General features: G+C 40.8%; 2 protein-coding genes across 3 annotated transcripts in view; both read right to left on the minus strand.

Moving 5' to 3' along the window:
* Positions 1-371, minus strand: part of zgc:77158 (solute carrier family 45 member 3) — a 44,167-nt gene extending 43,796 nt beyond the window's left edge. Inside the window, exon 1 of the mRNA XM_063480171.1 lies at positions 268-371. The gene's annotated coding sequence lies outside the window, so the exon portion shown is untranslated. The remainder of the gene's footprint in view (positions 1-267) is intronic.
* A 1,452-nt stretch (positions 372-1,823) lies between these two features.
* ferry3 (FERRY endosomal RAB5 effector complex subunit 3) lies at positions 1,824-15,610 on the minus strand. 2 transcript variants are annotated; one of them, XM_063480175.1, is made up of 14 exons: positions 15,517-15,610; positions 15,078-15,152; positions 14,595-14,740; positions 12,158-12,339; positions 11,711-11,810; positions 11,405-11,529; positions 8,403-8,509; positions 8,129-8,326; positions 7,745-7,873; positions 7,141-7,209; positions 6,845-7,047; positions 4,313-4,370; positions 4,021-4,088; positions 1,824-2,986 (listed from the first exon to the last, which is right to left on the minus strand). In XM_063480175.1, the coding sequence occupies exons 1-14, from the start codon at positions 15,593-15,595 to the stop codon at positions 2,894-2,896; spliced, it is 1,632 nt and encodes a 543-aa protein (XP_063336245.1). In that variant the 5' UTR covers positions 15,596-15,610; the 3' UTR covers positions 1,824-2,893. The 2 variants fall into 2 exon arrangements, with proteins under 2 accessions (XP_063336245.1, XP_063336244.1); XM_063480174.1 differs by having other exon boundaries at positions 14,964-15,152.
* Positions 15,611-17,248: the final 1,638 nt, after the last annotated feature.

Raw genomic sequence — 17,248 nt, forward strand, 5'->3', positions numbered from 1 at the left:
TCAAGCACACACCGCCGCACACCTACCTCCGTTTTCAGGTCAGATGTATCACGGTCTCCGGCGTGGTACGAGTCGGGGACGCTTGGGTCAAATTTTAAAGCCGCTGTCTGCAGTTTCGACGCGGTGAACCGCTGCAAGGCAGCCACATACAATGAATAAGTTTCAGCACTTAGAGCAGCCGACATGTGATAGACGTGTATCACGCGAGAAAGCCTTACTGAACACAGACAGAATCCCTCTAACAACTCTTTTAGGAGCAAACTTAACCGTAAGTTCCGCGGAGCTCCGAGAAATCCATGCAGCAACTTGCTCGCTCCCGACGAAGCCCTGTTGCTTAACTTGTAGCGAGCCAACTACCCAGCTGTGACAACCTCTGTCAAGCCAGTGGCAGCGACAGCAGTAACTTCCGGTTTGGAACTTCGAAATAAATGTAGCAAAAAGTAGAATAACACGTTAATGACAATTTATAAAACAAAAACGCCACACAAAAAGAAGATTTCGTTTATTTTATTTAATCAAAGACCTAAAATAACAAATACATTCTTTGCTGTTATTTTGAAAGCGTTTCACAAGAGATATTCAGGTTTTTATTTTTTTAAGCAAAAAAAAAGCATCTTCCGGTAGCAGCACCTGTGACGTATGATTTTTCTCGGAGAAGGCGCTCTCGGGTTTGCTCGTTTTCATGTTCAGGATTTGTCTGTTAGCATTTTCATATCATTAAAATTTCTGTATATAAACAGTATTTAATTTAGCCATTTCCAACCAACTGTGGAGAAGCCGTGTAACAGCTGCCGTGTAACAGCTGACTTACCCTTTAAATTCAAATTCTATCTGTCACATACACAACCACACACAGTATGACACGTGGTGAAATGCTTATTGCTGCGCAATGCCCGACCATTAAATGACAGTAAGAATTGACCGTAAGATAAAGGGTATAGTACAGTAAGTGATATTTATGTAAATTACACCTTTACTTGACTTTTTACTTTTGCAGAGGATTGTATATAGCATCATCCATTACCAATCACCGGTAATACCAGTGTAAAATAATATTTCTAATTGTTATCGTATCAAATAATGATGCATTTTTATGCATGTAATTACATGCTTGTGTGACTGTACACACACTTTGTACAGCAATTTGGGCAACGATGTTATTTGAATGCTCATTTAAAAATACATTTTATTTGCTTACTGAATGTATGCAAAAGTACCTTCTGCAGTTCTCTCATTTCTGTGCCTGGACTCTACATGCAACATAGTTTTTGTTTTTTTGTTTTTAAACACACACACACACAGTTGCTTGTGTTTGTAAATTTTCATGCATTTTAAGCTTGCGCACACTCAAAGCCTCCAAGACCAATCCTGAGAATGCTAAACACTTTGCAATACATATTCTTACAGTTTTGTGGCTTCTCAGCCTGGCTGCATGATAAAAACAGTTGCACGTTTCAACACGGCGCCATTCAAAAATCTCATAACTCTCTCTGGGCACAGCTGATTGCTACACTGTCAACTCTTTTAATCAGCCTAATGCCACCACTGAATGCCGCAGTGGCAAACTTTGTGACAAACTAAATTGATTATCTGTCTGAAATGGCTCGTAGGCCAACCATTAGATGTGAAGGAATGTAATTCCAATGAATGACATGGATTATTAACTTTAGGGAGATTAGGTCCCTGTGGATAACCAATCAAGAGTAAATAAAGCCTGGAGATGAACTCACTAGAAGTGCATCACTTCTGGCAGATGGGTGGGGCACAGAAAAACTAATCATCCAGTGCTGAAGTCTGTCAGAAGCTTATGAGGAATACACCACATCAGTGTAGAGTGTTACTTTATTAAAACATAAAAAATGTACACACATAAAGTAAATATACAGAGTGCACATCTAAGCGTTTAACATAAAATACAACTGAGCTGTACTTTCAGTGCCGTTTCCCTCACTTAGAATAGATTGAGATGAATTTCAACAGGCAAAACGTTTCCTCCGATAAGCAAAGCGTTCAAGTACAGTTACTCTTTTTCACATTTTTGTCTTTAGGAACAGTGCCATCTACTGTTACGCAGGTGAGGGGGGAGGGGGACCATACACATTCACACTCCCACAGAGAGTTAGCGGCAGCCGCCTCAACTCTCTGCAATGCAGTACAAAATCACAAGCACACCGCTCATATGAGCAGCAATGCAATTTGTCATTAGGACTAAAAGAGCCAAGTCCATGTCACTGAAGCCAGAGCAGCACGACATCATGCTGCTAAATCTCATTCGATGGCTGAACTGTAAGATCGTCTGTCACCACAAGAAATTCTTTAAGAATTAAATATGACGGTTAAGATGTCAACATCAAAACTAGCATTCGAGTTTGAGCCCAGATTGGTGATTTTTTTTTCTGCAATAATCAACATACTGAAAAAGAAAAAAGTAAAGATATGACAACATGAAGAGTCACAAGTTTTTTACCGTTCAGCCCACTTTACACATTTGGTTGTCTCATTTTTACCGACTTCAAGCAGCTGAACGTGAACAAAGTTGCAGATTGCAGCTTTAAAGGAAAACTGAAATGTCTGCAGTACTGGCAGCTAACGCAATAAAACTCTGTCACCAGAACCACACCCTGGAGACTCTAAATGATAACTGCAGCAGCTGTTTTAGCGTGCCAGTGAATCCAGTCCTCTTTCAGTCAGAGTGAGTAGCTTTGGAAGGTGCAATGATAGGAAAGTTCATCAATTCTTTTGCACTTAATGCCACCATAACTTAATTGTTTTTAAACAACAAATGGAAGTTATCTATGTCACAAAGTCTCTATATTCATCCTAGTTTAAAAAAAACAACACAAAAACCCAAGACTTTGTCTTCATTTGCCTGAATGACCTGAGGTGCAACCAATCAGTGCTTCGACGTGAGAGTAAGGGTAGAGGAGACGCGGAAGATCTGCGGCAGCATGTTGCTCAACTGGTAGAACATTTCCTCTGAAATAGTCTGTCAGTACAAAGAGACACACAGAGGGGAGACCAGGGTTAGTGAGCGGACTGAGGTTTGCACGGAAACAACATCTTCTCTCCCCGCGCTGTGATAATGGAAAGATGCTGTTTAAAGTCCTCAAAAAACAAAAATACAGCTGAACTCTTTGCGTCCAGTCAAGTATTAACAGCCTGAAATGAAGTGAGCTATAGCAGCTGTGACTGGAACAGGGGACACACTCCAAGCACTGCCACCCGTCAAGTAAGAATGTTAAGTAATCCTGAAGCAGAAGCACAGTCCCGCAAACACACGGCTTATATTTAGACACAGTATTTCTTTGAGTTGCAGACAACAATGTCGTTTCAGTAGCTGCTATTTTGAATGGTGTCTGAGCATGTAGCTGACAGGAAGCCGGTACAGTCAGAGTCCTTTGATGCCACTCGTTTTATCATCTTATCCTGTCAGCGGGAGCTCATTCTATAGGATCCACCGCCTTCCTGACAAACCGCAAAAACTCAGCATGTATAGCTTCGCAAATAGTAACGGCCGTGATTCATCCTGCACGGCAAGCTTAAATCAGTTCAAAATATAACAGAAAACCTCGCTTTAAAGTTAAACCCGAATATTTTTTCCCTTTCCTTTATAACTTATTTAATAACAAATTAACATAAGACCTGGATTTCCAACAAAGTGAAAGTGATTACACCTCAGTGTTGGCAAGCTGCACACTAATCCCATTGCTTATCGCACATTTATGTGATCGAGTCTCTGAGCTTTCTTTTATCACAGCAGTGCAAATATGGAGCTAAAATAACCTAAAGCTGTGTAATCTATGATTTATGGCACGCTTTTCAAGCAGTCAACTCTTCGTAGTGTGCATTCGGAGACATGCACTGCAAGGCCAGGTGTGCCTTTTGTTACATTATGTACGTGCGAGGCCTTAAGTATACAATTCTTTAAAAGAAGCATGAAGCATTGCCGGAAGGCAGTCACTCAGAGAACAGCAGTGTATCCACAGGTACAGGTTTTGAAGCCTGAATAACTGATCTCACCTTTGGCACTAGAAACTGGACTGTGCGTGATACGCCGCCGTCCCACGAGGCCATTTCCATCATAAAACCTGCAAAGAAAATTTAGCATGAATATCACCATTCATTCTTACATTGCTGCATGCAATGTTAAGTGCAATTATTGTGTATTAATACATAATAAAGTAACACAGTATTACGTATTCTCTATGTTTATGTTTGACAGACGGTTGAACAAACAAGAAAAAACCCACCAAATGACCAATCAGTATGTCCATAAATACTGTACAACAGCTATGCATAACATCCATGTTACCTTTGACACATTTGAATACGAGCTCCGCCCTTTTAAGACACCACGGTATGGTCATCTCCTGCAATGAACAGAGAAGGTTGGTGTGAAATGAGACACACGGCGGTGAACTTAGGCTGACATACGACTTAAAAATAAAGAAATCATTTCAAAGACTTCATGTAGCACCACCATCACCTGTAGGGTACGAGCTCCACAGACCAAACAGGAAAAATAATGTGATCTTAGTTCAGTTTTTGTAATGTGAAACAATGTTTCAAAAGACTTTTTGGCAATCGCATCTTCTTTCATCTTTTTCAAATTTGTAACATTTTTTACGTTCTCGTATTACTTATATCTGTGCTACAGTTCAAACATGATAAGAGAAAGAAAAGCAAACGAGTTGGTGGTGAATGATATTACGGGTTAAAATCACAGAACATTAGTACACAGATACTGTTTCCACAATATTACTCCACTCAGAGCTAAATACCGTCCTACACACTACAGAGCAGAGCAGAGAGAACCTGTTATATGATGTGTCTTTGTGTCAAAACCAAAGCTTCTTATTAGGCAACTATGTCTAAACTGATGTTGTCAAAATGTTCATTGGATTAGACACTTTGTGCTAAATCAAACACTTCTATTTCCTTTCAGCTTTGAGTGTACTCCGCTGCAGTTTGCACACAATGATCTCATCTTGCAAACTACCTGTTCTCACCGCAAGGAGTGTAACAGAGAGTCTTTGCCACAACACACACTCTTTCCTTTACTTGTACGTTTTGTACTTGGATAAACTGCACAGGCTTTAGTGAGGGATTTTTGAATATTCATTCAGCTTTTTGGTATGACTGAACCGTAAACAGGAGCACTGAAGGCGACTGTGGTGTTTGCCAAACAGTTTGAGGCAAGAACAAAAGCGTTTTCTTACAGCCAGGAAAATGAACACAGCAGTCGTGAAACAGTCAACGTCTGCAAAGCGGCTCCGAATTAACCCAGTTTTCGGTTTTATCTCCACAAACCTTTAACCATATATTATAGTGACACTGAGCTTTTATTATGTGAACCTCTTTCCTCAAACTTCAAAGGAAAAAGAAAAACTAAAATAAGAACAAGAGCAACAGCCGTGCTGGATTTGGACTGTGGTCTGTAGTTCATGTAGACAAACTAAACCAGTTGTTTTAACACTACAATAGGCTTGTACAAACAGGCAAACGTCTGTCCTCAAAAGGGAAATGCCTGAAAAAGAAGCTGGCAGATGGAAAGTTTTGAAATGAGAAGCCTTCAAGTAAGTATCCTCTGCTTCTCGAGGCTTCCAGAGCTCCAAAACTTTAGTTTTATGAATCAAAAGACTGTTGATTAGGCACCAGAAGAAAAATTAGGCATCTAGAAAGAGGCTTGTTGAACTGATTATGTTATTATTAGTAACATTACTCAGTTAAATAACCAACAAAGGACATCTAATGCGATTAAAAACAAAGAAACAAATGTAAGAGACTAAACACAAGAAGAGTTCCTCACGTCATCATACAAAGAGAAATCCTGCTATTTTCACAGGAAAATACTAGAAGTGTCCGCTCGATTCACGTCGAGGCTTTTTCTGTTATTTGACCCTAACATGTGAGCACTGACTGTCGCTGTGCATATGTACTCTGCAGGATTGGTGAACCAAAAAAAGTTGTAGTCTGAATTTACAGTTCGTGTCCAACGAGTTAGACGTTACCGTACACGAATAAGCACAAGCTTAAAGTCAGTCTGGGTGTGCTGACAGTTGGGAAAGTTGCACAGCCATCAGGTTTTGGGGTTTGACGCAAGTGCAAGACCACAGAGCACAGACGAACATCACAGTTTGTGACGTACCCTGTTACAACATCACTGAGTAACAATGCACTCATAGCAGTTTTTCTGGTAACCGATCCTGATTACTCAAAACCCCTATTGCTTTTTTCCCCCCCACCTGTATCAAATAGCTGACAGTAGAGCTTCAAACAGGTAACACAAGGAAAGAGAGAAGGCAATAAAGCACGAATCCAAAACCAGAGTCATCGAATAACGAACGTTTCAGCCCTAGCCGGCTGAACTCAAACGCCTCCCATCAACATCGGCCGCTTTGAAAACGTTTCTCAACACCATTAATCACTAAAGTTTCAATTCTCTACTTTTTAATACAACTGAATCATTACCGTTCAATCACAGGTATGACAGTTTGAAGAGTTTATTACAGTGTAATACAAATACAAAGTAAAACCATCAAACATCCACGGCAACCCTGAAACGTCTAATAACCCAACAATGGATCTGTCCAGCTCAACCATTTACCCGTACTGTACTTCCTGATCATTTCTCTATTTGGAGAAACCTGATCAGTTTGTGTACTCGTGCAGTTTATGGGGAAAAAGCAGATACTGTGAAGGCATAATACCTGGACGTCTGCTGGTCCAATAAACTTACAGTCAGGTTCATTTGCTCCACTAAGATTATTATATTACAATATGCAGTTTACAAGCTTTTATTCTTGCAGCTGCACTCATGCAAGCATTGACAGCATCTTCTTACCTCGGACATGTCGTGGACGAGCAGCAGAGGGACGGTAACGGTGGTGATGTCGTGAGTGCAGCACACCTTGAGGATGTTTCTCAAGCCCATGATCGCTGGGTCCCGGGCAGTGATGTTCCCCGATCGGACGTTGTCATCCACACACAGATGGAAGATGGCGTGGACCTCCGACAGGTTGGAGTGCCGCGTGATATAGAACTCACCTTTAGGAAGAGATGTAGCCGACAGAGAGTTAAAATATAAAATGATGCTGTAAAAATAATCTGCTGGATAATCACAAACTGTTTTCTTAATACCTGGTAAGATATTCGAGGGATTTCTTTCAACATTTTTGCTCTTATCATCACCGCCGTTCTTTTGGGTCTCTGTAAGGATACAGGATTGCAGAATAAAGCACAAATCAGCAGGAAAAATGCTCATCACACTATGTCAAAGGGACAATGAGTGTTAGCAGTGGATCTGTGACAGGCTTGGAAGCCAGTGGGCCTGTATGTGTACACCTCTACTCAGTAAATCACTTATGCTGTGATAAAATCAACATCTTCTATTTCCTGACAGCTTAATGCCCCTCTCATACTGCTAGCATAACACTGAAATGTTCCAGCTCCACGAGGAGCCTTTCAGTGTGAGCTTCGTGTAAAAGCCAGACTCGTACAGGCAAGTATACGCGTTTACTTGCCTCCTATTCCTTTTATTTTATTGTTTGTTTGAGAAAGGCTTGAATTTTACTCATATGTTATATTATGGTATTAAAACAGGAGATAAACATCTTGTTTTCCTAAAGAATGGCTGAAACTATAAAAAAACAACCATAGCATCAAGAATAATCAAATTTATTCCCCAAGATTTCGGGACCTCCAGGCTGAGACTCCAAGTGTTTCTTTTTGCGAAATGTCTCACCAGGCTGGTCTTTGTGCTTGCTGCTCCGCTGGGCTCTGGCGTACAGCACCACCTGCTGCACCTCCTCCAGCTGCTCTTCTAGACAGGGGAAGTGGAAGTCTGTGCACTCCTTTGCCACAGTTGCAAAGTCTGTGGGTTGACATAGAGTAGGCCCCAGATGAACCAAATGACTGCTTAGCCTCAAGTTCAAACTTAAAGTTAAATGAAACCCACAGTAAGTGAATAAAACACTTAAAGTTTGGCTTCTCCCAGTAAAAGAAAAGAGAAGGTAAACAGAAGCAAAATATCCACGTTACAGTTCATCAAACTGCCAAAAATGACTCTTTGCAGGTAAAAGCAGGAATCAACATACATATATGTAACTACATTATACACCTCCCTGACCTCTCTTGATGCCACTGTAGGAGTTGACCCTGTTATCGACCAGGAGCACCAGACCGCACAGTGAGAAGGAGTACAGCGAAAGAGCCGTCTGCAGCCGCCGCAGCTTGGCTCCGCTGCTGCCGTGTCGTCTGTGTTTGCAGAAATCCAGCACATCTGCTCGGACCAGTCGCAGGTTGTGCATCGTCTTTAGCTGCGCTCCTGCAAATTTTTATTGTGTTAACTGTAACAGCGATCCCTGATCTGTGCACAAATACTGGGGAAGCATGTGAAGTACCTAAGTGTATGGTGAAGCTCTCCTCCAGCTGAGGCTGTTCCTCGAACATCCTGGCACCCGAATCTGCGGCTTCTGACAGCTGGCTGGGCTGCACCTTAATCTCCTCACTGGAAAATTGAGAGGGACGAGAAACCAATCCTTAGCACGTCTGCGGATTCAAGGAAATCATTTTATGGAACCGACAGTTATAAAAAGCTTAAGCTTTAGTTGCAGCTGAGGTTTAGTGGGCGAGTGGGTGTGGGTTATACAGGTTAATAAAGTGAAGAGTTTGATCCCATGATGCAGCAAAGAAAGAAAACGAATTGTTAGTGTTTCATAAATCATAGCTCAAAGAAACATGAAATGATATAACTCATAACTCAAACAGAGGTTTACGGTTTAGAAAACGCTTTGTTGATGAGCTCAGTTTGAGCCTCGGGTGGAATCAGGTTTTATTTAAAATGTGGGAAACAGACGGAAAAGTAAAGACGCCTTATCAAAGAAATCCAAACGCCAACTCAATTTTCGCTTCGCAGCTTTAACTAAAAGTGCACATTTAGAAAACGCTCCGAGTGCTGATGTCGAATGTTCTCAGTTTCACCCACACGTAATAACATGATGATATTCATCTTTAAAAACAACAGAATGCAGGGTCAGCACGTTGTCTCAGAGCCACAGATGTTCTGGTGATATCTGTTTTTTTCCTCTTTGGTCAGAATATTAAGTACATGCTGAATAGTGACTGAATAAAGACGACTGTCAGTCTCCCTCGGACTGGGGCTCCATGCAAGATCTCACCTCGTGGGGTGAGATCTTGCATGTTATCACTGATGATAAGAAAGGTGAGGAATCAGCCCAGAGGAGCTGCTCAATGACATGAAGAGAGCTGGGAGCACAGTTTCATGCATTGCATGGACGGTTCCTCTGCTCAAGTCATCACATGTTCAGGCCCGTCTGAAGTTTGCCACTGACCATGTGGATGATCCAAAGGAGGCGTGGGAGAAAGTCATGTGGTCAGATGAGACCAAAACAGAACTTTTTGGTCTCAACTTCACTCGCTGTGTTTGGAGGAAAAAGAAGGATGAGTTGCATCCCAAGAACACCATCCCTACTGTGAAGCATGGGGGCGGGAACATCATGCTTTGGGCTGCTTTTCTCTAAAGGGGACAGGACGAGTGCACTTCATTAAGGAGAGGAGAAATGGGGTCATGTATTGTGAGATTTTGAGCAACAACCTCCTTCCCTCAGTCAAAGCATTGAAGATGAGTCGGGGCTGGGCCTTCCAGCATGACAATGACCCGAAGCGCACAGTCAGGATAACTAAGGAGTGGCTGCGTAAGAAGCATATCAAGGTTCTGGAGTGGTCTAGTCAGTCTGCAGACCTAAATCCAATAGAAAATCTTTGGAGGGAGCTGAAACTACCTGACAGACCCAGAGGAGATCTATGATGAGGAGTGGGCCAAAATCCCTGCTGCAGTGTGTGCAAACCTGGTCAAGAACTACAGGAAACGTTTGAGCTCTGTAACTGCAAACAAAGGCTTCTGTACCAAATGTTAACACCGATTTTCTCAGGTGTTCAAATACTTATGTGCAGCCGTGCAATACAAATAAATTCTTTAAAAATAATGCAGTGTGATTCCCTGAATTGTTTTAAATGCTGTCTCTCACAGTGGGAATGCACCCACTTTCAGATCCCTCCATGATTTCCAAGTGGGAGAACTTGCAAAATCGCAGGGTGTTCAAATACTCATGTTCCTCACTGTACGTTACTATTAACATTACTGTGAACCACTTTTAGACGTTTTTCACTCGTTTTCTCGAGACGACGGTCTGAACTGATCCTACAAAGCTCAAAATCAGTCAAACCAAGGCAACTTTATGACCTCTTGTAATCGCATTTACATAGACATTAAAGCAGACATTTATAGTAGTAGTGTAGTGTAGTCCTAGTAATGTGCCGCTGTTACCAGTTAAGGTTAGTTTTGTTGTGAAGATGGAAAGCAGCTGATCGGTTTCATGTCATTTTATGACTCAACTTTATGACTTTTCTCGTTGTTATTCAAATTCTGCTACCCAGCTTTTGTTTCTGACTTCCTGTCGAGTTCTCAGGTCAAACATAATAAGTCCAAAGTTGCATTTTGCAAAAAAAGCACCCCTAGGAGTGGAAATGTTTGTTCCTTTACTATAAAACTGCCTGTTTACAGAGGCAGACACACACACGCCCAGCTCAGTTCAGCTACTCAGATCAATAACACGAGCAACCCAAACTAGCAGGTTGCAAAGTAACTGATGAGTGCACGGGCAATACGCTCACAACACAGGTGCAGGTTGTCACTTGTAATCTGCCAATAATAATACAGTAGCATAGAATTTATAATCCGTTTCTCACAGACCAGGAAGACACAGCAGAATAAATCTGTAACAGCGCATCTATTTGAGGTGAACACAAAACATTTTTTCTTGTAAGTTTGTGACTGATCTGCTTGAAAGTTACTTCTGCCGTGGCACACAGGTAAACGCACACCTTAGCTTTGTTTTTCAAGTTTAAGAAATATATTCTGGAACTAGACCCACAAGTGACATGTGCATTGCATTAACTATTCTCACCAGTGTCCGGTGTAAAATTTCATAAACCAGCATTAAACCCAGGAAATCTGGGCCTTTGGCTTTTAATCAGCCTGTTTAACCAGTGTTACTATCACAGCACATACAAACCCCACCCATCAGATAATGATGCTGCACTCACTGCAGGTTTTCTCCTTTAAAGGAAAGAGTAAGAATAAGCAGCTGACTCTGGTGTTTATTATCTCGAATCGACTGTTTTTGTTGTACCTCGAAATCCATGAGGGTATTGTCACGCACCTGAAAAGGCTAGCTCAGGTAAAGTGAGGTTTCATATATCAGATGAACAAACACAAAGACAGGCTGCACTGCAGTGTGCACACACAAAGAAAGCGAACACTGTAACAGACCTTCTTTGTTTTTCCGAGTGTGCACACACAGATACACAGAGAAGAACTCACTTTATTTTGCTGCTGTTGTTGGATTTCTGCAGGTCCTGGTGCAGTTTGACCACCCATTCTTGGTATTCATGCTTCTGAATGCCCGTCACTTGTTTAAGCTCGCTTGCCCACTTGTTTTCGAGTACCTGTTCATCGATGACAATGTCAAACGTTCAGGGCCTTAAACAAAAAGTTTACTTGAAAAACAAACCAACTGTATCTCCTGAAATGTCACAGGTGAAATCATCTTTTCGGCTCTCCACTGGAGTTAACCAACACTTCTATTAACACTGAGACAAACTACTGAGCACCTCAGCTTCCTTTCACCTGTTGTGCATCAAAGTGTTGAGAAGCTACTGCGTTCACATCCTGGTCACTGAGTGTGTTTCCCAGCTCATGCATGACTTTGTCCATTTCTGCCGCTTGCCTACAAAACAGGAAAGTATTTATTGATTTTTAACAGATTGTTGGGAAAGTACATAAATATTCATAAAACACGATAAAAATTATCTCTGTGGTAGGAAACAGATATTAAATCATCTTAAGTGTGGTTGCTTAAAGGGAAAAAAAAAAAGATCTGACCTAATTTTAGTCCATGGAAGAAATTTAAGATGATGATCTATTTGATAATAGTTGTGTAAGAGGGGAGGGCTGAGAACTAACATTGGCTAAAAAACTAAAGGCAAAACTGTTGGTAATAAATATTTAGAAATAAGACAGAAAAACATGTTCAGGAAATCCAAAAATCCCAATCAAATCCTGCCTAACACCAACCTCTCCTGAAGCTTCTTAATCTCCATGTCTCTCTCACTGATGAGCTCAGAGATGCTAACAAAGTAGTTGTGCTCCAGGTTGAGGAGCGTATCTGAGGCGGGGGAGTGGATCAGTTCATGGTACACATTGGCAAAGTCCTCATCCCAGCTGGGCTCTTCAGGCCGCGCATGTTCCAGTGTAGTCTGCAACAGTGACGGCAGGAAGCAAAACATCTTTTTGTTAAACGACAGTTGTAAGCAGGTAAAGAAGGGTGGAGGTACAGTGCTTAACCATGATCAGACTGTGAACAAGAACAACAAGCAAGCAGCTTATTTTCAGCACAAGTAGCCAAGCAAAGAAGGCAAAATACAGAGTCGCAGTTTCTGTGTTATGACCTGCAAAACATACGTGGCCAGTTGACCCAGCCAAATTAAATGCAAAATAACAGTACTCTTCAGTGTGAACACCCCTCATTTACACAGGCTCGAGAATGTTTAGGCAACAAACACCGTGCAAGCGGGACTGCAGGCAAACTGCTAAATGTGTGAGTGCAGCGGGAGACAGCTGATCTCAGCGGCCTTCCTTAAACATGAAACGAGGCATTTGGGTTTAAATAAATGCCTCAGTGAACACACCATACACAATTTCATTAGGAAACCACAAAGTCTGCTTCTCACAATTGTGTTTGTTTTGTATTTATCCACAGCACAAAAGTAATGACTCAATTCTCAGGCATGTGAATATATCCCATCTCTGGTGGGAAATGCATCAAAGTAACCAAGTAAAATGCTTGCGAGAGACATTAAACACAGCATGAGAGCTCATGTAATGAGATTTTTGTTTGTTTGTTTGTTTGTTTGGGGGTTTTCTTCGAGGGGTCCAGAACTCATAAATAATCAATTACTGCTCTAGTTCTGTTTAAATGACTTTAATGATCCATGACCGCTCCAAAGTTAGTGAGAGTGTTCAAGGACACTTCCAAACCACGCTGCTGTGCTGCTGCAGAAACATGGAGCTGTATTTATCAGGGTCTGTTAGGCAGCCAGTGCGTGAAATGTATTTTTGGAATACCTGCCAAGCTTAAAAAGTACCGTCCATAATATTAACAGAAACATTTGTCCACACAGTTTTACAAATTTTTGTATTGAATCTAATCTGTTTCCTGTGTCACTGAATGAGACAGTCGCAACATGATTCCTTATTCTAACTGCCAAACGGCATTTTGAAGTTACAGTTTAAACACACAGTGTTAATATAACAATAGTGACACATATGGAAGATGTTTTCTGTAACTTAGTTATGGTTAATTATAGTTAGGCACCAAACAAGACTTTACTTTAAAACAAATTATTTGTAACTGTTAATGAAATATCGTGTGTGTGAAGTTAAATGTTTTTCATTAAAATTATACATCCTTCAGCCTAAAATAGATAACATTAGAAGCAGAAACTTGCTGTAAGGTTGTACAAACAACTAAGGCAGTAAAACTTATAATCCAGCCTCAGCCTCCTAGAAGAGGCACCTATGGTTTAAATTTGAAAGGTGATTTTCAGAAAGGTTGACCTCTGAACTATCCATTCTCTTAACCACTTATCCAAAATATCTTGGCTGTCACAGAGTAAGAGGAGGGGTGCATGCTGGGGCCTGTACTTCAGCATATCCAAAGGATCTTTCAGTTATCTTGTTTCAGTTATTCTAACATCAGCAATCAGGCTAAGCGGTCACATAAAGGGGGTTATCTACTCAATAAGTTAACCACGGATTTATCAACCTAGCTATGAGTGCATTCACACAGAAAGGGCGACACTGACAGCATCTGATCGATTACAAACATATTCAAGTTTGCTAAGGAAGGTAAAACTATAACATTAGAAAACTATGAAAAGGTTAAACACATAATACAGACTAAATATAACATTTATATTTAAAAGAAATAATCAAGGAAGTTACATCTAAGAATCTATGATTCTTACTGATGCCAATCAGAGAAAGGCAAAAACTTTAAGACACTCCCACTCTCCATCCCAAGGAATCTTTCAGAGATTTCTGGAGAACTGATTAGTCAGTAAGAGGTGATTGTGTACCTGCTGATCTCTAATCTATAACATAACCTGCTCCAGAGCATGTTAGGTTTTCAAGCAATGCCCCACTGGTAAGAAGTGAACCACCTCCTTAATTCTAAAAACTCAGGGTTCACTCTTAAGGTGCATGGATACAGCCAATTCCTGCTGTGTAGTACCAGGCGTCTGGACAGGTCGCCAGTTCATCACAGGGTGGACGCACAGAGACAGACAACCACTCCACACTCGCACCTACTTTTCCTGACGTGCACGTCTTTGGACTTTGGACCAAGCAAACACACAGAAAGGCCCCAGGTGGCTGATGGATTCGAACCCAGGCCCTAGTTCACACAGTGCTGTGTTTAACACGATAAAAACACAATGAAATGCGTTATTACCTCCACGTAAGACCTGGTCCATGCACTAGTGAGCTTGTTTACATCTACGTCTCCTGTCGTGAGTCTTTGCAGGGCCAGCTCTGCCTCTCTGTCATAATCCAGAATCGTCTCCTTCTCAACGAAACTGGAAAGCGACTTTTTCAGTTCTAGAGCAACAAAGGAAACACAAAGCAGATATTAAAAAAAAAAAAGAAGTCTTTCAGGTCTGTGCAAGCAAAGTGGAAAGTGCAACTCTGTAGCTTTGTACAAGAAATGTAACAAGCTCCTGTAATTGAATGCTTTAGTGCAGCTTCTAGCTGTCTTATGTTACAGTTAGGGCCGTGGTTATACTCAGGGAAGGGAAGACCTGCAAAAGAATAACAATCTCACCACTTTCTAAGTAGCAGGGTATTTTATGCAGCAGCATCAGGCGTCCATGAAGGTCACTGATGTTCTCCTGCACAGGAAACTGCAGGGGCACTTTAAGGACACAGTTGTGTTTACCTGCCCTGAACTCGAACACAAACTCCTTCTCAGTATTGCTGCTTGCCTTGGCTTTGTTCTTCTTCATGGTCACAGCTGGAAAAAAACAAAACAAGATAGCAGAAAACCATGAATGAATTCAAGCCTCTGGTGCTGCGCCACTTTTACACTGTCGCATCAAATCTGTGACACAACCGATGTTTGCGCACAAAATTCACATGCTACAACAAAGGCCGTAAATATTTGTAACTTAATCCCTGCTAAATATCTGCTCAGTTTGTTAACGTGAATCGCAACGTTGGCTAGCAGTGCGGCTAACAACTTAAAGTAGCCACATACCTAAAAACAAATAAATAAATAAACAGAATAAAATAACAAAACAAAAATCTGCCAAGACGACCACGGTGTTTTTTTAAATTTCATGTGATGAACATGAAACCTTTCTAAAACTCAAAATTACCTGCGTCTGGATGAATGTAATAACGGTATTTCCTGTAGCCTTGCTGTTTATCATTGAGCTCGCAGTCAGCTGACTGCATGTGACAGCAGAAGCAGATTCGCGGCACAGAAGCTCGGGGGTTATTTTTATAATTTTATATTTCAACTCTGGGTCACTACTGCTAAGACATGTGTATGCAGCTCTGATACAATTAAATTTTTGTATATTGTTTAGTGTTGGACTTTAAAAACTTTATTACCATCACGAATCTGCTGACTTGAAAGATTTAACTTATTGGGATTTTTTCCCCTTGGGCACTAGCTCCCCCTGCTGGTTTAAAAATAGTGTCGGCTGGATGGCGTGGTTATATGATATCAGCTGCCAAAAGGAATCTATTATTTCTCTTAACAATAATTCCAAGAAGAATAATTATTTATATAATATTTAGTATATTAATATTTATTGAGCTATTCAGAGGTGGACTGACTGGTGTGTTTCAGATCATTGTTCCCCTGCGAATTCCAACTGCGCTTGAGCTTCATAACATGAACCGATGGGCAAACACTTTTCCTCAGTATTTTCTGTTAGGGAGAGAATTTATTGTTCCATCACTTACAGCAAGTAATTCAGGTCCCGAAGCAGCAAAGCAGCCTCAGACCAACAGACTACCACCACCACGCTTAATGGGTGGTATGATGATCTCTTTTATGATCCAAACCTTCCAAAAAGTTCAACTTTTGTCTTATCAGTCCTTTTTTTTCTCCAAATGTGGTGAGATGACTCTTGTTTTATTTTTGATCAGCAACGGGTGGTCACCGATCTTAACTAGGGCCTGCATTTCACCACTATTCCATGTTTTCTCCATTTGTAGATAATGACTCTCATTATCCAAGGGAATTATGATTTTTTTTATTAACTTTATTTTATTTTATTGTATTTACAGAGGGAAGGGTAAGTTTGCATAGCTTTTTTATTCCTTAATAAAATATTCATCATTCAAACAATGATTTTGTTGAATTTACTACTAAGAAATCAGGAAGGGATTAAAAAAATTTTCACACGACTATAAACGTCAGCCTGGACTTTGTGTAAGATGCTTGTCTAAGTTGGTGGTAAACCAAAACATTCAAATGAACAATCTGCAGTGTACAAAACCAGCCTGCCGACAAAAAAGGAGAAGTACACCACGCCTTTCCCTAATGTTTTCAACCAAATGATCTTTTTTAGCAGATAAACATTTGAATTTGGTCAGCTGCCATGGAGAGTCAAATGATAAATACTTGAATATGAATCACTGATACGTGTACAAGTGCGTTTAATATATAAAAAACACAAAATTGTACATTTAATATGCAGACTAAAAATATGTCGAATGAATCCAGTGAGCGCTGTGTGCAGTCTGTGGGGCAACTTATAGTATTTATTTATATAACATATATGAAGATTTTTAAAGAACTTCTTAATTCTGAATACTTCTAAATACTCTAAATATCCTAGAGAGTAATTGCCCGCGCGCACGCAAGCTAGCGTAGGCGTGTACGTTCTTTGACGCGTGCGTGTGTTTTCTTCAAGTTTGAGTCAGTAAGGGTGCGTCTGAAACTAGCACTACTACATTAATCCGGAAAAAACTCAGTGTTGTAGCTCTAAACGAAAATAACAGCGAAAAGTAATTGCAAATTAACCTTTAATTGCGAACAATAGAACGGCACACTAGAAACAATGTAATGACTTTACAAGTCTTGGCGCTGTCGCT

Source organism: Pelmatolapia mariae, linkage group LG7 (genome assembly GCF_036321145.2).
Source record: "Pelmatolapia mariae isolate MD_Pm_ZW linkage group LG7, Pm_UMD_F_2, whole genome shotgun sequence".
In the NCBI taxonomy this organism is placed as follows: domain Eukaryota; kingdom Metazoa; phylum Chordata; class Actinopteri; order Cichliformes; family Cichlidae; genus Pelmatolapia; species Pelmatolapia mariae.